This window comes from Dama dama, chromosome 20, assembly GCF_033118175.1.
Source record: "Dama dama isolate Ldn47 chromosome 20, ASM3311817v1, whole genome shotgun sequence".
NCBI classification, from domain to species: domain Eukaryota; kingdom Metazoa; phylum Chordata; class Mammalia; order Artiodactyla; family Cervidae; genus Dama; species Dama dama.
The window spans coordinates 40,531,238-40,559,018 of NC_083700.1; the positions used below are offsets into that span (position 1 = coordinate 40,531,238).

Here is a 27,781-nt window from a genome sequence, read left to right on the forward strand (position 1 = left end):
CATTGACAGGCTGATTCTTTACCACTGAGCCACCAGGGAAGATCAGTGTAAATACCACAGTTTGGTTCAGTTCAATTGTTCAGCCGTGTCCAGCTATTCACAACCCTATGAACCGCAGCACGCCAGGCCTCCCTGTCCATCACCAACTCCCAGAGTTTACACAAACTCATGTACATTGAGTCAGTGATGCCATCCAACCAACTCATCATCTGTCGTCTCCTTCTCCTCCTGCCTTCAATCTTTCACAGCATTAGGGTCTTTTCATATGAGTCAGCTCTTTGCATCAGATGGCCAAAGTATTGGAGTTTCAGCTTCAGCATCAGTCCTTCCAATGAACACCCAGGACTGATCTCCTTTAGGATGGACTGGTTGGATCTCCTTGCAGTCCAAGGGACTCTCAAGAGTCTTCTCTAACACCATAGTTCAAAAGCATCAATTCTTCTGCACTCAGCTTTCTTTATAGTCCAACTCTCACATCCATACATGACCACTGGAAAAACCATAGCCTTGACTAGATAGACCTTTGTGGACAAAGTAATGTCTCTGCTTTTGAATATGCTGTCTAGGTTGGTCGTAACTTTCCTTCCAAGGGGTAACCGTCTTTTAATTTCATGGCTGCAATCACCATCTGCAGTGATCTTGGAGCCCCCCAAAATAAAGTCAGGCACTATTTCCACTATTTCCCCATCTATTCGCCATGAAGTGATGGGACCGGATGCCATGATCTTAGTTTTCTGAATGTTGAGCTGTAAGCCAACTTTTTCACTCTCCTCTTTCACTTTCATCAAGAGGCTCTTTAGTTCTTCTTCACTTTCTGCCATAAGGGTGGTGTTTGTTATCTGCATATTTGAGGTTATTGATATTTCTCCCAGCCATCTTGATTCCAGCTTGTACTTCAACCAATCCAGCATTTCTCATGATGTACTTCGCATATAAGTTAAATAAGCAGGGTGACAATATACAGCCTTGACGCACTCCTTTTCCTGTTTGGAACTAGTCTGTTGTTCCATGTCCAGTTCTAGCTGTTGCTTTCTGACCTGCATACAGGTTTCTCAAAAGGCAGGTCAGGTGGTTTGGTATTCTCATCTCCTTTAGAATTTTCCACAGTTTATTGTGATCCACACAGTCAAAGGCTTTGACATAGTCAATAAAGCAGAAATAGATGTTTTTCTGGAACTCTCTCGCTTTTTAATGATCCAGCAGATGTTGGCAATTTGATCTCTGGTTCCTCTGCCTTTTCTAAAACCAGCTTGAATATCTGGAAGTTCACGGTTCACGTATTGCTGAAGCCTGGTTTGGAGAATTTTGAGCATCACTTTACTAGCGTGTGAGATGAGTGCAATTGTGTGGTAGTTTGAGCATTCTTTGGCATTGCCTTTCTTTGAGATTGGAATGAAAACTGACCTTTTCCAGTCCTGTGGCCACTGCTGAGTTTTCCAAATTTGCTGGCATATTGAGTGCAGCACTTTCACATCATCTTTTAGTATTTGAAAGAGCTCAACTGGAATTCCATCACCTCCACTAGCTTTGTTCGTCGTGATGCTTCCTAAGGCCCATTTTACTGCACATTCCAGGATGTCTGGCTCTAGGTGAGTGATCACACCATTGTGGTTATCTGGGTTGTGAAGACCTTTTTTTGTATAGTTCTTCCATGTATTCTTTCCACCTCTTCTTAATATCTTCTGCTTCTGTTAGGTCCATACCATTTCTGTCCTTTATTGAGCCCATCTTTGCAAGAAATGTTCCATTGGTATCTCTAATTTTCTTGAAGAGATCGCTATTCTTTCCCATTCTGTTGTTTTCATCTATTTCTTTGCATTGATAGTTGAGGAAGGCTTTCTTATCTCTCCTTGCTATTCTTTGGAACTCTGCATTCAAATGGGCATATCTTTCCTTTTCTCCTTTGCTTTTCGCAATGTACCACAACAAACAGATTTTATACTTCGAGTGGGTGAATTGCATGGTATGTGAATTATATTCCGTGATGCCATTTGAAACATAAAGTTTATCCAAAGGATTACACTTACAAAGGGGAAGTTTAAGGTTAGTAGCAGGAGGTAACTGAAATGAATTGGATTTGGGAAATTTATGGTTCTGCCAACAAACAGCCTATTCAAGGCACCCTGAGGCTACATAAAAAGGAAAACAAACAAACAAACAAAAAAACCCTCAGTATCTCCAGGGACTTTCATAGGAAAGCACTCAACACAAGGGCATTATATTTTGTTACCTATTCTTTTAAACAGCTTTTAACTTATCATTGGGCATTCAATATGGCTTAGTAGCTGCACATTTTACAATGCTTATATATAACATTCATTGTGAATTTGAATCTTTGCAATCACCTCTGTTTAAATTATGAATAGTTGAATATAGTATGTTTATTAGAAATTAATGGGATATGTACAAATTTTGGCTTTTTCAATATGTTTTGCTTTTCCATAATTTGATTTCTGATTGAGATATTTTGTGTTTGAGAATGTTACAGTTTATATTTTACCTGCTGCTCCACTCCATTCCTCAGCCCCCCAACTTGTGTTAAGGAAGCATGGCAGGTGATACATAGATTTGCGAAGTAGGACTACAATTGCCTCTGTTTAAAAAATAACTCATTTTTATATTAGATTATTTATTCAATTACTTTTCCCTATTTTTAACGTATTTTTCAGCTGCTCCAGTTGATGTACTAAAAGCTCTAGATTTTCACAATTCTCCAGAGGGAATATCAAAAACAACGGGCTTTTGCACAAACAGGAAGAATTCAAAAGGTTCAGATACTGCTTACAGAGTTTCAAAGCAAGCACAACTTAGTGCCCCAACGAAACAATTATTTTCAGGTATGTTCTTTTTATTACTGCGACTCCTGCTGCTTTGGTAACTCTTACTATTCCTTTTTATCATACTGTATAGTGCACAATTATGGGGGGATTTTTCATTATGGTTTGAAAAATACTTGAATTTTTTTTTCTGTCCTTGAAAGCACTAAATGACCTGGTATTAATAATATTTATTGTCTAGGAGTCATGATAATGTAGGGAAAGGGAGTAGTGAAATGACAATTTCTGAGTATCACATTTTCTAAGTAAGTACCTTATTGTGAGTACTTGCTTGCTATTGGATGCATATCGATTGTTTTTTCTTACAGCTTCACTAAGTTGAGTGGCCTTGTTCCTATTCGACAGAAGAAACTGAATTTCACTGAGACCCTGATTTATCCATACTACAGAAGGTCAATATTTAATGCAGGGTTTGTTTAATTGCCAAGGCCAACATTGTCTTATCAAGTATTCCTTTTTGGTCTTTTGGGATCTTTTCAGAAACAATTTATCATTTAAATTCTTCATATTATCCTCCACTGTCCTCATGTGAAGAAATTCAAGTTCCCTATTTTTACATAAAACTCTTTTCTGTTGATAGAAAAATTATAGATCAAGGCACTAAAAATTTACAAAGCAAAATAGCATATTTTTCAAGAAAGTACCTTTTAAAGTATTTTTGAAAATAGATTTATTTTGATAAATCATTGATTCTTCCAAAATATTTCCTAATTTGAAATATGCAAATTTGTGGTGGACAAAAGTAACAAACTGCAAATATAAAGATAAAATTGCACACTTTTTCCGACTTAAAATGAAAAATTAAATTCATGAAATATTTTTCAAATCAAATGTGAAAGTTGTAAATAGTAAGAATTAAGCTGCTTTTCACTTTTTTGCACTCTAATGCTGAAATAGGAAAAGGATGGGGATTTTCAAGAGAGAAACAGGGAGTAAAATAGATTAATGGAAAAGCTTTAGAGATACTCAAGAAGTTAGTTTATAATTTTTTATATTTGGCTCATCATCTCAGGATCAGTTTTCCGCCCTCTGGTGTGGTAGTTATTTTGATTAATTTGATTATTTCTGTTGTTTACTCTTGGAAAAAGAGCACAATGTCCTTCTATGTCAGGTAACAGAATAATCAACATTTCCCCCTTTTCTCAAAACATTGTGTCTTAGGCATGTGATTTTAATAATGAGTAATTTAGATAGGAAGAGACATCTATATCTCTTTCCACATGCAAGTGATTATAGGGTCACCTTCCTGGAAGATATAGCTTCCTGTCAAATAATACAAAAGAGCATTTAATAAAAATTACCAACAATACTTTTACCATTAAAAAATCTAAAGTGAATATGTGAATAATATTCTTTATTAAAATAGTAAAAAATCTTGGGTAATTTATTTGGAATACTTTTTCCTTCATTATGAAAACACAAAGTAACAACTTTTTTCCTAATGAATGAAGTAAGCAGTAGTATTGGAAAATTCAACATTAGGGTTGGGGGAAGTGTTTTCAGATTGTCATTGTAATGTTCTGTTGAGTTAAGGTATGTGTCTTCCAGAGTCTCAGTTTGAGACCTTGAATTTAAATACCTGAGAACTCTCTGCCTGTGATCTGAATAGATGCTATAATTTGCGAAATCTACCTGGCCTCTTTAGAACACCTGCTGTAGGACAGACACAGTACAAGAAACTTTGTGTATATTGAACTGTATGTTCAGAACCACCTGGAAAGAGGAATATTTCAACCCAAGAAATGGATTAGGAGTTAGAAATGTGAAATATTTGAATATAGTCACAGAACCCATGGATGATTTAAAGCTGAGAGATAGTTTGGAGGCTCTTTTTAGACTAAAGTGGGCTTTTCCATTATGCAAAATTACCTTCACACATCATTTTAAAAACTCTACCAACCACTAAGTTACATCAGAAAGAGATTTTATTTAAAGGGAGACATATTCTGCATGGAAATATATTGACTACAAGTTAAAAATTAAACCCAAATTATAGTTATTGTGTTTTTTTAATATCAAATGTGTTCATGGATGCAATATCTATTGATATTAAAAGCCCATTTAGGGAATCATTTTTTAATTTTATATACTCTTCTGAGTGATTTTTACACATCTAGGATTTATGTATATACACTTATTAAAGGTGGTAAAAACATTTTTTTCCTCTAACAGCAATCATTTAATAGCAAGGATACTTTATTCTTAGTTTGTGCTTATACATTTTAAAACATACTAAGTTGCAAAATTACACATTTTTCCTGCATCATATATACTTATCAATACTATTTAGATAAAATTTCACATCTTAAGTGGTTGAATTTGTGTTATTGAACTTACTTCATAATGAATTCTCTCTGATAGATTTAATTGGTTGAAACAAATTTGATTAGCATTTTATAGGGAGGAATCTAAATAAGTGTCTAGGTTATGTTGTGGACATTTTGACATTCAGTCATGATTTTTTAGATTTTATTTTTTAAAGGTCATAATTTAAAGATTACAATTAAAATCTTATTGCTTAATTTTAAATTGAGAAATACTTCCATAATTGAAAGATTTTACTCGTTGCTATAGTTAGAAGTTGACTATTTTCAAAAGCTGTGTTCCATAAATAGGATGATTAAAATTTGTTACAACTTATTAAGCCTTATATGAATATACTATTTCCTGAAATTCTTCTTTTATTAAATGTCCTTTATTAAATAATTTTGCAAAAATGAAAAAATATTGTTTTCTCCAACTCATACTATTTTGGCATCAGTTTTTTTGAGTGCAGGACATATTTGAAAATTGAGATATTCAGGGAAAGAATTCCTATAAGTCTCAACAACATTTTGAGTTAATCATTTGAAGAAAAGATTTATTTGCTATTGAGCTTCCTCAATTTTAGGCTGAATTACTTATATTTTTATTTGTAGTAAAAGAAGCTAAAAGGTGTTTTTGTTAATTGATGTGTTTTATTATCTTTCCATTCTATATACATGATCATTTTCCTTCTATTGATTTTCATAAATATAAAATTGGATATCTCTATGACACAAATCGAATCAAACAAAATTCTTACTCTGTGTGTGTGTGTGTGTGTGTGTGTGTGTGTGTATGTGTTTAGACTGCAATGAAAGCAAGGTTTTTGTGATCTATTTGTGATCCAATGAAGTTGTATTGGTAAATTATTTTAAAGATTTAAATTAAGAATTTTAAGTAGACACTATTTGTTTGGAGGCATCTCTCTAGGTTTTAGAGTATCTAGATTTTATGTAGATTAGAACCAAATAAGTAACTTTAATTGATTGCTTTCTTTGTGACATATTCTTATTTACTTTCCATAGCATTTTAATTAATTCTATTTCATAAGACATCTTTCCACTACGTTATTTTAAGTGGCTGCATAGAATTCCACTGTATTAACTTTTTAAAAATTTTATTTAACCAGTCCCAACCATTGCAGGTCACTTTAATGTTTTATGGTTATAAATAGTATTCTGATTAATTGACAACATAATATCTTTATGTACAAGTATCCCTCGCACCTCTATAAATTCTTTGAATTAAAACTTAAAATCTCCTATAGTCTTCTGACTTTGAATTCATGGCATTTATATTTATGCTATTTTTATTATTTCATACTACTGTACATAATGTATGGAATGGATGGGCTGAATATGGAATCTCTTGGTGTTGGCTTATGCAGGCACATATACACCAGTTTTGCGTGTGTAAAAATTTTAATTTAAATAATCTCATCCTTCAAATAACAATACCTACTTTACTTATGTACCAGGGTAGTAAAAGGATTAAATAAAATATATATGTAAACCTATTTTTGAAAAATAGAATACACAAATTTATATGCAGTGTTTTTAGTAAAAAAATGCACAATAGTCATTGCTTAAATATCTGAGATATATTGTGGCAACCATTTAATTTATATATTTATTTAATAAATGCTTACTAAGAACTTATGTAGATATGGCCCCATGCTGAATATTTGGGATATGATGATGAAAGGGAAAAGAAAAAAAATTAACCCTCCTAAATTTAGAATCAAATTAACCAAGTATCTAAGTGTTCTGATTTTAATGACATAAGCCTTTTATTAGTGAAACTTCATGTGTGATAGAAAAAACTGCTCAGAAAATCTTTAGCTTTTGAAGAGATGACTAAAAGAGTACCATCATATATTGTGCCCTTACAATGCCTCTTTAAAGAGAGGATAGATGGCACAGATTAGACAAAGGCAGAAAACACAAATTGTACACCAGAATTTCATCTTAAGTGTTCTAAAAGTGCTTATTGTGTGTTCGATATTGAATTGGCATCATGATCTTGTTTCCTAACTATGCATTCAATTTTACATAATCCTTGTGCTTTAAATGAGTGGTGGCGAAGTTTGAATACAGTTTCAACAATTATTGCAGACAAAGATTAATAGAATCCCCTCCTCACTGGTTTTTAAGTCAATATCATTATTGCTGTTTGAACTTTGGTTGCTGGTTGAGACCACATTGGTAAGCTCAAAAATAATAGGGTGATCCAGGAATAATTTGGAATTTCTAACTCTTTGGCATTTTGTTTTCAGGGGGAACTTTTCCAGAAGATTTTTCAATATTATTTACAATAAAACCCAAAAAAGGAATTCAGTCTTTCCTTTTATCTATATATAATGAGCATGGTATTCAGCAAATCGGTGTTGAGGTTGGGAGATCACCCGTTTTCCTATATGAAGACCACACTGGTAAACCTGCCCCAGAAGACTATCCCCTCTTTAGAACTGTCAACATTGCAGATGGAAAGTAAGTAACATGATAATCCAATGTTTTAACTGTGTCGACAACAGTTCTTTCATTTGGTCATTCAACAAATATTTATAAAGTGTGATGCAGTTTTTCTAGGGAGTGGTGATGCAGAAATGAACAAAACAATAAAATACCTAATCTTACATAGTTTACAATCTGGGTAGACAAGCAGTGAATGATAAAAAATTACTAATAAATAGTTTATCAGATGGTGATAAGTGACAGGGAGAAATATAGCAATGAAGAGACTAGGGGATGATGGTGGGGGGTGCAATTTAAAGGAGTGAGGTCAGGGATAGTCTTACTAAGAAGGTGACATGCAAAGGTGGTAGGGTGCATGCCACTGCTGATAATTAAAAAGATACTATTTCACACAAAGGAAAAACAAATGCACAGCCTCTGATTCTGGCTGTGGCTGATTTGGCCTAAGCAACATCAAGGATGCCGGTGTGGCAGGAACAGTGAAATGTTGAGGATGGAGAAGCAGCAGGAGGACAAATGGTATAACACTTTGTGTTGTTGTTTAGTCATTAAGTCCTATCCGACTCTTTGGCAACCCCATGTAGCTGGCCAGGCTCCTCTGTCCATGGATTTCCCAGGCAGGAACACTGGAGTGGGTTGCCATTCCTTCTTTAGGGGATCTTTCTGACCCAGGGATGAAACCCACGTCTCCTGCATTGGCAGGATTCTTTACCACTGAGCCACCAGGGAAGCCCGTAATACATTGGATTATAGGTGATTATAAAACACTTTGAATTTTATTTGCGTGAATAGGAAGTCACTGTAGACGTTTTGAGCAAAAGAATGATCTGATTTGACTTCCTCAGGTGGAGCTAGCAGTAAAGAACCCACCTGCCAATGTTGGAGATATGAGACTTGGGTTCGATCCCTGAATTGGAAAGAGCCCCTCGAGGAGGGCTGGCAACCCACTCCAGTATTCTTACCTAGAGAATTCCATGGACAGAGGAGCCTGGTGGGCTACAGTTCACAGGGTTGCAAAGAGTTGGACACAACTAAAGCAACTTAGCATGCATGCATGCACCAATAACATTAATATTGACAATCATAGGAAGTTTTATATAATACTCAATATGTGCTGTATACTGTTGTGAACACCTTATACATAGTTAACTTTAATTTTTCAAAACTCTTTGAAGAAAATAATATTAATAAACTCATTTTACAGATAAGGGAAGTGAGGTACTGGGAGTTTAAGTAACTTGCATTTGGAAAGTGGCAAAGGTGAGGTTTGAACTCAGGTAGACAGACTGTCCAGTAACAGCCACTCTCTTAAGAAAATCATGCTGAATTCTGTATTGTGAACATTGTTGAATATTATTTTGCTCCCTATCATTTAGGGAGCAGCTAAAGACAAATAAATGTTTCTTAAATTTACTTGATATTTTATTGCTGAATTTAGGCTACTAAAAAGGTTTATCATAAATATAACATTTGATTATAGACATAAGAAAGAAATAGCTGTTCAGATGGAAAAAAAAAAATTCACACTCAGATTACCATTGTCAGAACCATGGAAAAATTGCCTCTCAAACTCAGGAAAAAATGGGGCTTTCACAAGTAATTTACATCATTATCCTTAATATGAAAAATGATGATAATTCTATGAATGAAAATACATCAGAGTAAGAAATGTAGGGTATACTATTTTAGATTGTTTTAGGTAGAGCAGTCCTCTTTGGCATGGTTGCCTTGAGCAAAGACATTGGAAGCCAGGGAGTGAGCATGTGGGGTTATGGAGGAAGAGCATTCCTGGCAAAGTGAATATGTGAAAGGAACAAAAAAGAGGCAGAAGTGTGGCTGGAGTACTGCAAATCAGACAGCAGAAATTTGGACATGAGATAGAAGAGAGGCAGGGTTAGGCAAAGTAAGGACTTCGGCTTTTACTGGGAGTATCAGGTTAGCTTTTAGCTAGAGAGAAACTTGATATGACTCATATTTTAAAATGGCCACTCTGGTTGCATCAGAGAGGGAGCAGGGTCCAGTTAGGAGTCTAGGAGAGAGACATGGTTACCTGGTCAAAATTGTGAGATTTGAATCCTGAATATCCTGTGAATACAGGATTGACAGATTTCCTGATGATATGAATGTGTAGTATGACAGAAAGAGGATAATTAAGAATGTTTCCAAAATTTAAGGTTAATTTAGTATTTTGAACATTGTATGTGACACCATGATTATGACATATTTTTATCAGTCCTTAAACTAATTCAACAAAATTCAAGTCTAGAGTCCTAATCAACTTTCAACAACTGAAAGAAATCATTTTTATTTTATGTTAATGAAAAGCACATGCCTGCAGTAGTGGAGAGGGTTTAATTGAAGACACAGGCTTCTTGGCAGAAACATGTGTAAATTTTACTCTCACAGTATTAAGTGCCTTCTAATATAAATCTTTGTGCAATTCAAACCAAGCAGACGCCTATGCTAGTTGGAATAGCTATGGAAAGACCAAAGATTAAGTGTATATGGAAATATACTTGATCCTCATCAGTAGCCATGCCAAGTCACATGAAACAGATTTTTGAAAGGCTCCTGCAACTCTTTATTTTATGGATATAGTCATAGAAACTTCTGGAATATTAATTTAGCACTTTTCATTTGGAAAAATAAAAGAGTGGTTTGCAAAATCCAAGTGAGCTTCATTTAGTTGTTTATGTTAGCACAAAATACTGTTAATAAAGCCCACCATTTTACAATTTTGATTAGGGTATTTGTATTTCCAAAGGACTGTCCACATCTCCACCCCTACCCACCCCCCAGTGCCCCCCCGCCTCCACCACAAAGCCTGTCATCACTGCCCTGAATTTGCTGGAGCAGTAGCTTCAGAGTGAATTGAGACTCTCACTCCACACATGCATTGACTATGCTTCCTTTCAGTGTTCCTACTTCCTGCCAACTCTGGAAAGGAGAGATATTGTGTCTCAGTCTTGGATCCTACCCACAGTAGTGAAATATAACTGTCTTGAAATTAAAGTGGAAAAAGAAAATGAAAGCACTTGAAATAAATGCGAATAAAGACAGAGAAGCACATTGTGTCTTACAATTAAATGTTCAATTGCTCCAGATGGAGCATTCATTCAATTAGTAGACATACCCTTTTAGAGCCTATCTCAGGGGATCTCTCAAGTAGAGTTCTTTTAAGTGAAATTCCACATTGGAAGAAAGCATTTACGTACATAGAAACTATTACTTATCCCATATCCCACCCCTAATCTCTATCAAACACCCTCATCAGGACATGGTGAGATCAAGCTACTGTTTGAATACAAAGTGAAGCAGAGGATGGGCACTTCCCGATCAGTACAGACAGCCAGTCCTGCTGTGCATTTTACACGGCTGGGGGACTTCTTGAGTACCTACCGCTGCTCTGGATACTAAGTAGCCACTTGTTAACTGATTGATTAATAAATAAGCCTACATTTGTATAAGTTAAGATCACTTGTATAATTTAAAATGCATTGTACTTTCACATGAATAATGGTTTGACAACATCTTTGGACAGAATTATTTGGCTTTTTTAGGTGGCACCGGGTAGCAATCAGCGTGGAGAAGAACACTGTGACAATGATTGTTGACTGTAAGAAGAAAACTACAAAACCACTTGACAGAAGTGAGAAAGCAGTTGTTGACACCAATGGAATTATGGTTTTCGGGACAAGGATTTTGGATGAAGAAGTTTTTGAGGTAAAATAAATCAAACTTTATTTTTGCTGAATATTATTAACTCAGATGAGCGGAGTTAATAACAGCAACAATCCATATGTGCTATAAAGCAAAGTTGTAAACTTTAAAGGGTGACCCTCTTTCTTCCCCTATGTGTATAGCAGTGATGTTTTCTGTTGTTCAGTGAGAGAATGAGTAGACAGTGGTGACTATAAAGCCTGGGAAACTTTAATAGCGATTGGTTAATTTAAACACTGGCATGCTATTCTCTTGGGAAAGGCAAATGGCTTTCCTCTTAGTACCTTGCATTGTTTTCTTTGGAGAAAAGAACATTTTCTTCACTTCCTTTTCTCAGAGATTAAGTTAATGAAATGTACAAGTCAGATATTTTGTGTGTGTGTGTGTATTTCCAAGGTAAAAAAGAGATACTTCAGAAGACAAACTATATTTTTAAAAATCACTATTTCAATGTGAAGGTCATGGTTAGAAGCTCCTTTCCAATTATAATTGGCCAACTATGATAATCACATTATTTATTTGAATCCTTCCATCATTGTATCTGGTAACTCCACTCCAGTATTCTTGCCTGGCGATTCCATGGAGAGGAGCCTGGCTGGCTCCATGGTCCATGCGGTCGCAAAGAGTCAGACACCACTGAGCGACTAAACCACTGAGCGACACACACACACACACACACACACACACACATACATTGGTTAGATTTCTTTTTCATACCATTTCATATCATTGAGACTTCTGTTTTTACCTGAACTTACTTATAGGTGAATGTCATTTAATTTTTATTTTTTATTCCCCCTACCCTAACACGTATGTAAAACCAGACTATATTCTACCTTCTTTCCCATATACTACACTCATACTTACTGAGGTCCAGTTTAGAGTTTTTAAAGTGTAGTTACAGACTATCACAGTAAGCTTCTTTTTTTTTTTTTCAAAATAAATAATTGAACCTAATGTTACATATTAAAAAATACGTAATAAGCACCTCTATGTTTCATAGGTTGATTATAGTATCAACAATTAAAATATATAAAAATGATTCCCTAAAATATTTCCATGTGTCTTCAACCAAAATATACTAACCAAAATAACCAAGAGGCATCTAGTAAACTAGCCAAAAACAGAGGTACTGGAAGCAAAATTTATCATTATTTTCTCTGATTAAACATTAGCAATCTAATGCATAAACCATACTCTAAACCTTGAAGTAACTTCAGTTGTTTATCTGGAAAAAAATTTTAATATGCAATATTTGAATTGCAATCTGCAAAGTTTTAAGAATTCAGCATTCAACAGATAAAAGCAAAACTAAAAATATTTTTTAAAGTATGACAAAATTAGTTTATATGAAAATGCCAAAATGAATATATGGACCCATAATTCAGATTATATACTTTTAGCATGGCAGAGTAAATGTAAGAATTGCTTTTGGAATGAGAAAAATCTGATTTTGAATCCTAATACATAGCTTAACCATGTTTCTCTGTGTAATTAGTTTTTGTAAGTTTTAATTTCTTAGTCTTCAGATGAGAACAGTAATATAATCTCTCTCTTTTTAGCATTTTAAAAAATTGAATTTATTCATGTAAAGTGCTTGAAGTACTAGTACTAGAAAGATTGTGATTCTGTATATCTTTTTCTTTTTGCTAAGAATATTTTTTTTTCTTAAATGTACTTCTTTTAACTATCTTTGGCTGCTCTGTGTCTTCATTGATGTTCCCGGCCTTTCTCTAGTTGTGGTGAGCCAGGGCTACTCTTCACTGGCGTGTGCAGGCTTCTCATTGTGCTGGCTTCTCTTTTTGTAAGGCACGGTCTCTGGGGCTTTCTCATGGGTTTCAGTAATTGCAGCCCATGGGCTCAATAGTTGTGGCTCATGGTCTCTGGAGCAGAACCTCAGCAGTGGTGATGGGCTCTGTTGTTCGTGACATGTGCAGTCCTCCCAGACTGGGGTTGAACTCATGTCCTCTGCATTGGACCCTCAGGGAAGTCCCCATGTCCCTTTAAACTGCATATGTTTTCCAAGGTTCATACTTAAAAAGATTGTATGCTAGTAGACATAGATTTCCTACAGAACAGCATGATAAGATGGAAACAACTTTCATATTTATCCACCTTTCCCAGTCTAGACACAGTTTTGTCAGAGTCTTTGAGACTATTTTTTCCTATTTATTGAGGTATAGTTGAAGTACAATAATATAAAAATATCAAAAGTGTACTATTTAATCAGTTGTGACATATACATATATGTGTATACATATGTGAGGATTCCCAGGTGGCTCAGTGGTAAAGAATCCACCTGCCAATGCAGATATCAGAGATATGGGTTTAATACCTGGGTCAGGAAGATCCCCTGGAGGAGGAGATGGCAAACCACTGCAGCATTCTTGCCTGGATAATCCCATGGACAGAGCAGTCTCTGGTGGGCTACAGTTCATAGTGTGGCAAAGAGTTGGATGTGACAGCAGACACACACACACATACACACACATATATATGTATATATATGAAATTATTGCATCACACCCAGAGAAATTTTCCTCCTGTATTATCATAATCCATCCTTTCTCCATCCTAAATCCCAGGTAATCTCTAATTTATGTTTTATCACTACAACTTAGATGTTATGGAATTTTTATAAATGGAATTGTACTGTATGCATTCTCTTTAGTTTGGCTACTTGTAATTCAGCATACCATTTTTGAGTCTTATCCATGTTTTCTTATGTATCTTTATTTTGCTTTTTTTTCTGAGCAGTTTTCTACTGTGTGAATAAAACACAGTTTCTTAATCCATCTATTCTGCTATAAAGCATTTGGATTGTTTCTATACTTTGGCTACTGCATACAAAGCTCTTGTGAATAATCATGCCCATTTTGTGTGGGAATTTATTTTTATTTGTCTTAGTTAAGTACCTAGAAGTTGAGTGCTTGGGTTATTTGGTAGGTGCATGTTTTGTTGTTGTTGTTCAGTCACTAAGTTGTGTCCGACTCTTTGTGACCCTATGAACTGCAGCACAGCAGGCTTCCCTGTCCTTCACTATCTCCCGTAGTTTGCTAAAACTCATGTCTTTGAGTAGGTGATATTCCAACCATCTCATCCTTTGTTGCCCCTTTCTTCTTCCCTCAATCTTTCCCAATATCAGGGTCCTTTCCAATGAATCAGCTCTTTGCATCAGGTGGCCAAAATATTGGAGTTTCAGTTCAGTCCTTCCAGTGAATATACAGGGTTGATTTCCTTTAGAATTGACTGGTTTGATCTCCTTGCTATCCAAGGGACTCTCAGGAGTCTTCTCCAACACCACAATTGAAAAGTATCAACTCTTCAGCACTTAGTCTTCTTTATGGTCCAACACTCACATCCATACATGATTACTAGAAAAACCATAGCTTTGACTACACGGACCCTTGTTGGCAAAGTGATATCTCTGCTTTTTTAATATGCTGTCTAGGTTTGTGATAGCCATTCTTCCAAGGAGCAAGCATCTTTTAATTTCATGGCTGCAGTCACCATCCGCAGTGATTTTGAGCTCAAGAAAATAAAATCTGTCATTGAGCGCAAGAAAATAAAATCTGTCACTGTTTCCACTTTTTCCCCATCTATCTGCCATAAAGTGATGGGACTGGATGCTGTGATCTTACTTGATTAAATGTTGAGTTTAAGCCAACTTTTTCACTCTCCTCTTTTACCCTCATCCAGAGACTCTTTAGTTCATATTTGCTTCTGCCATAAGGTTGGTGTCATTTGCATATCTGAGGTTATTGATATTTCTCCCTGCATTCTTGATTCCAACTTGTAAGTCATCCAGCCCAGCGTTTTGAATGATGTACTCTGCATTTAAGTTAAATAAGCAGAGTGACAATATCAGCCTTGACGTACTCCTTTCCCAATTTGGAACCAGTTCATTGTTCCGTGTCCAGTTCTAACTGTTGCTTGTTGGCCTGCATACAGGTTTCACAGGAGACAGGTAAGGTTATCTGGTATTCTCATCTCTTTAAGAATTCCAGTTTGTTGTGATCTACACAGTTAAAGGCTTTAGCGTAGTCAGTGAAGCAGAAGCAGATTTTTCTTGGAATTCCCTTTCTTTTTCTATGATCCAGTCAATGTTCACAATTTGATTCCTTTGTCTTTTCTAAAGCTACCTTGTACACATGTAAGTTCTTGGTTCGTGTACTGTTGAAGCCTAGCTCAAAGGATTTTGAGCATTACCTTGCTAGCATGTGAAATGAGCACAATTGTATGGTAGTTTGAACATTCTTTGGCATTGCCTTTCTTTGGGATTGGAATGAAAACTGACCTTTCCCAGTCCTGTGGCCACTGCTGGGCTTTTCAAATTTGCTGGCATATTGAGTGCAGCACATTCACAGCATCATCTTTTAGGATTTGAAATAGCTCAGCTAGAATTCCATCACCACCACTAGTTTTGTTCAAAGTAATTCTTCCTAAGTCCCACTTGACTTCACATTCCAGGATGTCTGGCTCTACCTGAGTGATCACACCCTCTTGGTTATCCAGGTCATTAAGCATTTTTTTGTTTGTTTGTTTTGTATAGTTCTGTGTATTCCTGCCACCTCTTAATATCTTCTGCTCTGTTAGTTCCATGTTGTTTCTGTCCTTTATTGTGCCTATCTTTGCATGAAATCAAAGATAGGTATCTCTAATTTTCTTGAAGAGATCTCTAGTCTTTTCCATTTTTTTCTACTATTTTTCTCTATTTCTTTTTATTGTTCACTTAAAAAGGTGTACAATACATGTATAAATAGTATCTCATAAAGTAGCTTCATGCCTGAAAATTTCTCTGTGTTCCACCTATTCATCACTGCCTTTCCCCTCAACTCTGGCAGCCACTAAGTTTTCACTAGTTTATTAGTTTTGCTTTTTCCAGAATGTCATATATTTGCAATTATACAGTTTTTAGTCTTTCCAGGTTGACTTCCTTCACTTAGTATTATACATTTGCTTTTCCTCCATGTCCTGCATGGCTTGATAGCTTATGTCATTTAAGTACTGAATAATATACCATTGTTTGAATGTATCACAGTTTATTTATTCATTCATCTACTGAATGATTGGTTCCTAATTTTGATAACTATGAATAAATCTGTATAGACAACCGGGTTCTGGTTTTCATGTTGATATGATAACATGATAGTATCATATTAACCTAAGATGTTGATAAGTTTTCAGCCTCTTAGGGTAAATACCAAGGAATGTAAATGGATCATATGGTGTGAGTATGCCTAGTTGTATAAGAAACTAATAAACTGTCTTCCAAAGGGACTGTGCTATGTTGCATTATCATCGCAATGAATGAAAATTCTTCCTTCACAGTTTTGGCACTATTTGGCTGTTATCCATTTTAATGTGTGTAGTAGTATCTCATTTTAATATGTATTTCCCTGATGACATGTTGAGCATCTTTTCATATATGCTTACTTGCCAGCTCTATATCTTCTTTAGTGAGGCATCTGTTAAGGTCTTTTGCCCATTTTTTAACCAGGTTATTTTTGTCTCAATTGTTTTTTGGAGAATAATTCCTTATTAGATATGTGTTTTGCAGATACTTTCTCCTGGTTTGGCTTGTCTTCTCATTTCCTTGACATTGTATTTTGTGGAGTGAACGTTTTTAATTTAATGAAGTCCAGCTTATCATTTTTTTTTCATGCATCATGCTTTTGATGTGATAGCTAAAGAGCCATTGACCTACCCAGTTGTCATCTAACCTTTCTTAATGTTCTCTTCTAGGAGTGTCATAGTTTTACATTTAGATAATGATATATTTTGAGTTAATTCTTATAAAGGGTGCAAGGTTTGTGTTTAGATTCACTTTTTTGCATGTGGATTTATTGTTCTAGTACAATTTGTTGAAAATACTGTCTTTACTCCATTGTATTGCCTTTGTTTGCTCTTTTGTCAAAGATCACTTGACTATACTTATGTGGATTTACTTCAGGGCTCTCTATACAGTTTCATTGATCTATTTGTCTTTTCTATCACAAAAATCACATTGTCTTGATTACTGTAACTTTAGAGTAAGTCTTGAAGTCTGGGTGCCAGTTCCCCAACTTTGTTTTACTCACTTAACATTGAGTTGGCTGTTCTAGGCCTTTTGCCTCTTGTTATAAATTTTAAAATCAGTTTGACGATATTCACAAAGTAATTTCCTGGGATTTTTAACTGGGAAAGTTGAAGTTGTAGATCAAGTTCAGACAACCTTACATCCTGGCAATAATGAGTCTTTCTATCTGTGAAAATGGAATATTTCTCAATTATTTAGTACTTTGATACATCATCAACATTTTGTAGCTTTTCTCATGTAGATCTTGTTCATATTTTGTTATGTTTTCAATTTCACTGGTTTTGACTCTCATTTTTACTATGTCTTTCTTTTACTTGCTTTGTAATTAAATTGCTCTTCCTCTTCTAGTTTTCCAAGGTGAAATCTTAGATGATTTGATTTTATATTTTTCTCCTTTTCTAGTATTTGCATTCAATGTTAAAAATTTCTCTATGAGAACTGCTTTTGCTGCATCCTACATATTTTGATGAGTTGTGTTTTATTTAGTTCAAAAATACTTTAAAATTTTCTTCGAGATAGCGCCATTGACTCATTGTATTTGGAAATGTGTAGTTTGTTCTCCATTTTTTAAAAAACTTTACAGAAATCTTTCTGTTATTGATGTCTAGTTTAACTCTGTTCTAAGGGCTGATATTGTATAATTCTATAATTCTATTCTTCTAAGTTGTTTAGGTATGTTTTATGCCCCAGAAGGTGGTCTGTTTTTGTGAATATTCCATGCGAGAAGGATGTATAATCTGCTGTTTGATAAAATAGTGTATAGAAGTCAATTAAATCTACTTGACTGATAATGCTGTTGTGTTCAAATATGTCCTTACTAATTTTGTGCAGCTAGATCTCTCAATTTCTGGTAGAAGGTTATTAAACTTTCCAACTATGTTATTATAATAGATTACTCCATTTCCTCTTGCAGTTATATCACCTTTTGTTTTGTGCAGCTTGATGTTCTGATTTAGGCACATACACATCAAGAGCTATTGTTTCTTCTTGGACCATTGACTCCTTTATCAATATAGAGTATCTCTCTCTATCTCTGACAACTTTCTTTGTTCTGAAGTCTTCTGTGTCTGAAATTAATATAGTTACTCTTGCTTTCTTTTGATTAGTGGTAGTATAGTCTATCTTTTCCATTCCTATACTTTTAATCTATATGTGTCTATATTGAAAGTAGGTTTCTAGTAAACAATATATAATTGGGCCTTGTTTTTTGGTCCACTCTGTGTAGCATTGGAGGTTAATTGAGATTTCAGAACTCTATAGAAGATCCAAAATAATACTTGTTCAGGATATTGTTTGTCCTCCAATATGAGCAATTCCTTGTTAATGCATCACAGGATTATCTGCTGCCAACAGTTTACAATAATGTATCACACATTTTGTTTTGTCCCTTTTGAAAGTTTTATCTCTGATTTCTTGTTTTCTTTTCTTTTTTTTTTTTTCCTTTAAGGCTTATCATTACTTTGTGGCATTTTATTAACTTCTCAAAAAAAAAAAAAAAAAAAAGCCATCTTTTATTGCATTCTTGTTGTCACTTCTATTACTCTGTTGTTTTGTAATTATCTAATAATGCATTTCTTTCTCATTAGAATGTAAATTTATTGAAAGCAGAATTTATATCCACTTAACTTAGAAAATGAATCAGTGGCATCAAACACAAACTCTGCACAGTGTTTGTATCCAATGAAGACTAGTAAATATATGAATGAATGTTATGCCTGCTAGTGATTAAGGCTTTGTTAGAACCACCTGTCTGGAAGGACCAAAAAAAAAAAGTAGGAAGTCAAGAGATACTTGGAGTAATAGGCAAATTTCACCTTGGAGTACAAAATGAAACAGGGCAAAAGTTAACAGAGTTTTGCCAAGAGAACACACTGGTCATAGCAAACCACCTTCTTCCAACAACAAAAGAGACAACTCTACATATGGACATCACCAGATGGTCAATACTGAAATCAAATTGATTATATTCTTTGCAGCCAAAGATGGAAAAACTCTATACAGTCAGCAAAAACAAGACTGAGAGCTAATTGTGGCTAAGATCATGAACTCCTTATTGCCAAATTCATCCTTGAATTGAAGAAAGTAGGGAAAACCACTAGACCGTTCAAGTATGATCTAGATCAAATCTCATATGATTATACAGTGGAAGTGACAAATAGATTCAAGGGGTTAGATCTGATACATGAAGTGCTTGAAGAACTATGGGCAGAGGTTCATGACGTTGTACAGGAGGCAGTGATTAAGACCATCCCCATGGAAAAGAAATGCAAAAAGGCAAAATGGTTGTCTGAGGAAGCCTTTCAAATAGTTGAGAAAAGAAGAGAAGCTAAAGGCAAAAGAAAAAAGGAAAGATATACCCATCTGAATGCAGAGTTTCAAAGAATAGCAAGGAGAGGTAAGGAACCTTTCCTCGGTGATCAATGCAAAGAAATAGAGGAAAACAGTAGAATGGGAAAACTAAAGATTTCTTCAAGAAAATTAGAGATACCAAGGGAATATTTCATGCAAAGTTGGGCCCAATAAAGGACAGAAACAGTATGGACCTAACAGAAGCAAAAGATATAAAGAAAAGGTGGCAAGAATACAAAGAAGAACTATGCAAAAAAGATCTTCATGACCCAGATAACCATGAGGGTGTGATCACTAACCTAGAGGCAGACATTCTGGAGTGCGAAGTCAAGTGGGCCTTAGGAAGCATGACTACAAGCAAAGCTAGTGGAGTTGATAGAGTTCCAGCTGAGCTATTTCAAGTCCTAAAAGATGATACTGTTAAAATACTGTACTCAATATGCAAGCAAATTTGGAAAACTCATCAGTGGCCAGAGGACTGGAAAAGGTCAGCTTTCATTCCAATCCCAAAGAAAGGCAATGACAAAAAATGTTCAAATTATGGCACAGTTGCACTCATCTCACATGCTAGCAAAGTAATGCTCCAAACTCTCCAAGTTTGGCTTCAACAGTATGTGAACCAAGAACTTCCAGATTTTCAATCTGGTTTTAGAAAAGGTAGAGGAGCCAGAGATCAAATTGCCAACATCCGCTGGATCATCGAAAAAGTTAAGAGTTCCAGAAAAACATCTACTTCTACTTTATTGACCACCCCAAAGCCTTTGACAGTGTGGATCACAACAAACTGGAAAATTTGTAAGGAGATGGGAATACCAGACCACTTTACCTGCCTCCTGAGAAATCTGTATGCAGATCAAGAAACCGCATTTAGAACTGGACATGGAACAATGGGTTGGTTCCAAATAGGAAAAGGAGTACGTCAAGGCTGTATATTGTCACCCTGCTTATTTAACTTATATGCCAAGTACATCATGGGAAATGCCAGGCTGGATGAAGCACAAGCTGGAATTGAGATTGCTGGGGGAAATATCAATGTGCAGATATGCAGATGACACCACCCTTATGGTAGAAAGTGAAGAGGAACTGAAGAGCCTCTTGATGAAAGTGAAAGAGGAGAGTGAAAAAATTGGTTTAAAGTTCAACATTCAGAAAAATAAGATCGTGGCATCTGGCCGCATCACTTCATGACAAATAGATGGGAAAACAGTGGAAACAGTGGCAAACTTTATTTTCTTGGGCTCCAAAATCACTGCAGGTTGTGACTGCAGCCATGAAATTAAAAGATGCTTGTTCCTTGGAAGAAAAGCTATGACTAACCTAGATAGCATATTAAAAAGCAGAGACATTACTTTACCAACAAAGGTCCGTCTAGTCAAGGCTATGGTTTTTCCAGTAGTCATGTATGGATGTGAGAGTTGGAATATAAAGAAAGCTGAGAGCTGAAGAATTGATACTTTTGAACTGTGGTGTTGGAGAAGACTCTTGAGAGTCCCTTGGACTGCAAGGAGATCCAACTGGTCCATTCTAAGGGAAATCAGTGCTGAATATTCATTGGAAGGATTGATGCTGAAGCTGAAGTTCCAATACTTTGGCCACCTGATGCAAAGAACTGATTCATTTGAAAAGACCCTGATGCTGGGAAAGATTGAGGGAAGGAGGAGAAGGGGACGACTGAGGATGAGACTGTTGGATGGCATCACCGACTCGATGCATATTTAGTTTGAGCAAGCTTTGGGAGTTGTTTATGGACAGGGGAGCCTGGTGTGTTGTAGTCCGTGGGATCACAAAGAGTCACACATGACTGAGTGACTGAACTGAACTGACTGACTGGGTGGAGAAGGAGCTAAGAGAGGTATAGGATAGTACATGTCCTTTGAAAGTTAGGTGTATATTAAGTAGTTGACTATTCTCTGTTGAAGTAGAATAAATACTATTTAACAACATTGTGCTTAAATAACCTATATAGAAATACAAATAAATAGTTGTAATAAGATATAAATTCTGTCTCTAATAAAGATATAGAAATGTTCAAGGGAGAAAATAAGGTATGCAAAATAATGAAAAAAATAAAAGGATGTTTAAAGATGCGGGCACATGTGCAAAAGATGAAAGTTCGGAATGAGCTCAGCGGATCTGAGAATCCAGTTTGCTTTGGGGGAATATTTAAGAGATGACTTAGTGAGATGTTTTAGGGCCTGTTTATAGAGTCCATTTTATACCACCCTGAGATAGTTAAACTTTAAATCATAGGCCATGAGAAGTTTCTTTAAGTAGAGGAATTAAATGTTGAGATTGTTTTTTTGCAAATTCCTTTTTTGTCAGTGAAGGAGTTAGTCTAGAATCAGAAGAACCTGGTTAGGAAAAAAACAAAACAAAACAAAAACTGATATGTTGAAACATTTAGTTCAAATAAAAGGTTACTTAGAAACAAGGTCATCACAGAAGAAATGGAGAGAAAGGTCTTGTTTCAGGATGCTAATGTGGGGTACAATTGACAGATCTTAGGACTGATTGGTAAGTGGGGTTAAGGGAGAGAGAAACTTAATGCTTTAGCTTTACATAAGGTAGCAAATGGGACTTCCGATGGCTCAGTGGATAAAGAATCCACCTGCAAAGCCAGGAGCCGTAGGAGGAGGAAATGGCAACCCACTCTAGTATTCTTGCTGGGATAATCCCATGGAAGGAGGAGCCTGGAGGGCTACAATCTGTGCAAAGAGTTGAATGAGCGCACATGACACACGACGTGCTTGTGTAGGCTAAGTTGCTTTAGTCCTGTCTGACTCTTTGAGACCCCATGGACAGTAGCCTGTTCCTCTTTTCATGGTATTCTCCAGGCAAGAACACTGGAATGGTTGCCATGCCCTTCTCTGGAGGATCTTCTCAATCCAAGGATCAAATTCAAGTCTCATGTCTCCTGCTTTGGCAGGCATGCTCTTTACCACTAACGCCACTTGGGAAGGGTAGCAAATAGTCAATGTTTCCTTAAACATGAAATGCTTGGAATTTTAGCTAAATTCAAAGGCCTCTAGTTCTCTTATTTTATGATTTATGAACTATGTGTTTTCAATGAAATTTTAAAAGGTGATAGGGCTACCTTGAACCAAATAATCTTATCTTACCATCTTTCTATATACTTCCTAAGCTTTAGAGTAAAACTACAGTTAGTGCGAAATTATTATTAGCTCACCAACTAATAATAATTATTATTAGCTCACTGATGGCATCACCGACTCAATGGACATGAAACTGAGTAAGCTCTGGGAATTGGTGATGGACAGGGAAGTCTGGCGTGCTATAGTCCATGGGGTCACAAAGAGTTGAAAGCTACTGAGCAACTGAACTGAAGTGAACAATCAGTGTGAAATTATTATTAACTCAAAGAAGTAGAATAAGAATGTGATAAATTATTCAAATTATTTTATTTTATTTTTTAGGAACTAGATTTTAAAGGCATGACCTAGTTCATTACGATATGACTATATAAAGTTTTTAGAAGACTAGCAGATATACAGTAAGTGCTAGTGGAATATTATTTAATATTATAACAATTAGAGTTATCTATTTTTAATAATTGCAGGAAATTATAATTTTTATAATTATATGCATATATATTTATATTTATATCCAGTTGAGAAATAGCATCACAATTATTACTGTATGAGAAACTAAAATCACCAAAGACGCTGAGGCCTAAGTTCTTATTCCAATTTTTCCCTCTTGCTTCTACCTAAGATATGTTAGAAATTAAATTCCAGTACCTCAAGAAAAAGGTCCATACATACAGTATGGAAAATAAAAGTGCAGAAGCCTTTTGACTGATTTCTCTTTCTCTCTGCCTTTCTGTTAGTCTGTTCTCTAAGCATCAAGCCTAAACTAGTAGGTCTATTCCTGTCAAGTAGCATTTGGCTGAATGAATGAGTCAGCAAAGAATGTCACTTCCTTGTTTATAATTGTTCAGTGGCTTTTCATATCATTTAGAGTATGTTGAAGTTCTGTAGGCTCCTAAGTGATTCATTCACACCTTTTGCCCTTTTTCTCTGACTTCATCAATGGCTCCTTGCTCCCTCTGATCCATAGGGCATAACTTCTGAACACATCAATCATGTTCCAGCCTTAGGGTCTAAGCATCTTCTCATCTTCTTGCCTGAAAGGCTTTCCCTTAGATATCTCTATGCATTTCTTACTTTCTTAGTTCCTCAGTGTCTCGGTCTCAACAACCCCTTAGCAAAATCTTTCATGATCATACTTTATAATACAGCACTCTGCCTTTGGAGTCTGGCGGGCGAGTCCATGGGGTCACAAAGAGCTGGACTTGACAGTGACTGAACATCAACAACAAGCTTCTAAATCTCTGTCCTAGCTGCTTTGTATTCTTTCCAGCACCTATTACTTTCTGATACTATGTTTTCTTTTCTCTTTCCTTCTGTGGAATGTAGGGCTTTCCTCATAGCTCAGTTGGTAAAGAATCTGCCTGCAATGCAGGAGACCCTCGTTTGATTCCTTGGTCGTGAACATCCACTGGAGAAGGGATAGGTTACCCACTCCAATTTTCTTGGGCTTCCCTTGTGGCTCAGCTGGTAAAGAATCTGACTGCAATGTGGAAGACCTAGGTTTGATCCCTGGGTTGGGAAGATCCCCTGGAGAAAGGGGAAGCTACCCACTCCAGAATTCTGGCCTGGAGAATTCCATGGACAGTCAATGGGGTCAAAAAGATTCAGACATGACTGAGGGACTTTCACTTCCTTCCTTCTCTGGAATGTAAGAGAGCAGAGGCTTTGCACTGTATCCATAATGTCTAGGAGAGTGCCTGAAAATATTTTTAAGTGGATGAAATAAATATGCTTTCTAGCACTTATTAATTCACTGAGTATAAATCATCTTGGCAAACAAGAAAGGAAGAGACCAGATTTGTTACATTTTTTCTAATTGTGTTTTCTTTTACTCTTTTATTATTATTTGTGGAATAATAATAAGAGTCACATCAATAGATGTCTTTTAGTAAGAATGTTTGTTATCTTATTTTCAATATATAAGATAAATATTTATTTTATACTTTTTGTGGTAGTGTTTTATATAATTTTAGGCACTTTCTGTAATACTTGGTAAATAGTTGTTGAATTAGTAGTGCATTCAAGTAACATAGGAATGCTACTCATTTTCTTACAACTGATTTCTTAAGCTTATTTTGAGACAGTGAAATATAAAGACTGGGTGGGTAGCAGTTCTGTCTGTGATTATGTGGGATTTCTTCATTTTTTCCTTTGAGTTATAGTGCAGATGCAATCTCTGATGCATTTTTCAGTTAAACTAAAATTCTAAGCATTTTGGCAGTCTTCCTTTCCACACAGAATAGTTGAGAAAGAATCATTAACTGTACAGAATGTTTGAAAAAAAAAAAAAAAGAACAACTGTGATGAGAGCTAATGCCTTGGCCAATTCAGAAGTCTGAGTAACAGGAAGCATAGTTTTGCAATTAATCTTCTGATAATCTCTACTTTTTGAGAATGCTATGGCATGTTAAAGATTTAGTGTCAGTCTTATTCCTGAATATACAATATTAAACCTCTACCAGGATCCACTGTACTTTTCAGCAAAATTTAATATCAAATATGAACAGAAGTTTTAGTGTCTAGGGAATATCTTGTGGAGACACTGTATAATTTTGTTAAGCTATTGCTTTTACAGTGTCACATGCTGGAAACTGCTTTGCTAAATGTGTTTTTCTTTCTCTTCTATTCTTTAAGTGTTCTATTCTTTAAGTCTTCTGAAACTCAAGCTTTTTTGGAGTATATTTATGGAAAGATTACAAAGGGATTCTCCAGCAACATTTCTTAAATTTCATGTGTTCATACAGTCCATAACCATGATTAGAAGTTTGAACTCAAAAGTGTATTCTCTTTTAACGGGCATCAAGTACTGTAGGAATTGAATCTAACATGTGTGTACACTTACACTTTAAAAATTGTTAAAATAGGCATTAGCTTTTAAAGAATCTGTAGGAAATTTGAGACAAATAACAGTATTCTTAGTTTACAGTTGTTAAAATTGAATCTTGTAATGGTGAATAAATTAATTGCCTGGGTATCTATTTATTGAACCACCTGCAATGCAGGAGACCTGGGTTCGATCCCTGGGTTGGGCAGATTCCCTGGAGAAGGGAAAGGCTACTCTGTAGTAGTATTCTGGCCTGGAGAATTCCATGGACTGTATACTATACATGGTCACAAAGAGTTGGACCTGACGGAGCGACTTTCACTTTCGCTATTTATCAAACAAACATTTATTAATATGAATATGTGCAGGCCTATTCCATGAATTTGTGGAAACCTGGGAGAATGAAACAGACAGGTCCTTGCTCTCATGATGTTTATATTCCAGTGAGTTTAGCAGAACAATATAGTTTGGCTTATTAAGAAGAGGAGCTCCTGGGAGTTCCCTGGTGGCCTAGTGGCTAAGATTCTGAGCTTCCACTGCCATGACCCAAGAGTTCAATCCCTGGTTGGGGAAATGAGATCTCACAAGCTGCACAGTGCCTTCCCAGCCCTTAAACACAGTATATGCATAAAAGGAAGCTACCTATTGTTATTTTAGGGCCTTTAAAGATGTAGTCTTTGTTTAACATCTCATAGTCCCTGTGAGTTCACTGTGGTTCCAGCAGGAAACTGAATTTCCACTTAGGTGATTTAGGAGGTGTGAGCAAGGAAGGAGAGTGAGCTGGTGAGCATTGCCTTTCCCATTTTCCATGATAAATAGCAGTACAGTGAGAGCTAGAGCCTTGCTCAAGTGCTTTCTGGCAGTGGCAGTAGCCGTCAGGGTACCGGACTGCAGTGTCAGGCAGGAAAGTGTCTGGTGAACCTACTTTACCCCCTATTCCCACCTTCCGAACTCCTAACTCCTGGTGGTCACTTCCATGGTGTGTACTGGAAACCACCTGCAAGTCAGTCTGATGATGTGAGCTGTGGGGTCAGACTCTTCAGGCACAGGCGGAGAGAGAGCAGCATGAATGATTAGGATTTGAGAGCCAACAAAGAATACTAAGTACCTTTATATTTAAAAGAAAAATTAGACACTTTCTCATGATCTCATTTATGACAGGTCCTTCTAGATCATTCCTCTGATTTTCCCAGATGAAAGTTGTCTCATCCCCCAACCCCTGCTGGCCCAATTTATTTTTTCATAATTGGTTTAGTCCCTAAGTCGTGTCCAACTCTGGTGACCCCGTGGACTGTAGCCCACCAGGTTCCTTTGTCTATGGGATTCTCCAGGCAAGCATATTGCGGTCGGTTGCCATTTCCTTCTCCAGGGGATCTTCTGGACCCAGGAATCGAACCTGGGTCACCTGCATTGGAGGTGAATTCCTGCACTGAAGGTGGGTTCTTTACCAACTGAGCTACAAGGGAAGCCCCCTTTTCATAATTGGAATTCAGTAAATGCTTAAGAAATATATCTAAGTAATTTCCCTTCCCAGGTCATACCCTCCGAGGTGGCACAGTGGTAAAGAATCTGTCTGTCAATGCAGGAAATGCAGGGGACGTGGGTTTAATCTCTGGGTCAGGGAAGGTTCCCTGGAGTAGGAAATGGCAACCCTCTCTAGTATTCTTGCCTGGAAAATTCCCATGGACAGAAGAGAGAGGGGCTTGGTGGACTGCAGTTCATGGGGTTACAAAGAGTCTCTGAGAGTAGGATCTTGGTCTGATTTTCCTTTTTACTTCTCTCTTGCCTGTCTATAGTGTCATCATGTTACTTTTCCTGAATAAATGTGTTGATTAAATGGGTAGATGGCTGATTGGTAGATAACCAGGGTGAAGGATTCTGAAAGTTATCTGGCTGTCAAATTTCTGTGTAAGTTACCACTAAAAGGTATAGAAGAAATACATTTATTATCTGACTTATAATATATCTGTGCCTATTAAAAAATTGTGTGTTATTTGTGCCTTTTTCTTTAAAGAAAAGAGTTTGTCTGAGGAGGGAGAAGACTTAAATTTGTCTTCAAATTGTAGGGCATGAAGTACCTCCTT

General features: G+C 36.1%; 1 protein-coding gene across 2 annotated transcripts in view; it reads left to right on the forward strand.

Moving 5' to 3' along the window:
* Positions 1-27,781, forward strand: part of COL11A1 (collagen type XI alpha 1 chain) — a 211,970-nt gene that overhangs the window by 27,437 nt on the left and 156,752 nt on the right. For both annotated transcript variants that reach the window (XM_061121277.1, XM_061121276.1), the window contains exons 2-4: positions 2,670-2,837; positions 7,417-7,630; positions 11,176-11,338. In XM_061121277.1, the coding sequence (XP_060977260.1) occupies positions 2,670-2,837; positions 7,417-7,630; positions 11,176-11,338 (545 nt within the window). The remainder of the gene's footprint in view (positions 1-2,669; positions 2,838-7,416; positions 7,631-11,175; positions 11,339-27,781) is intronic.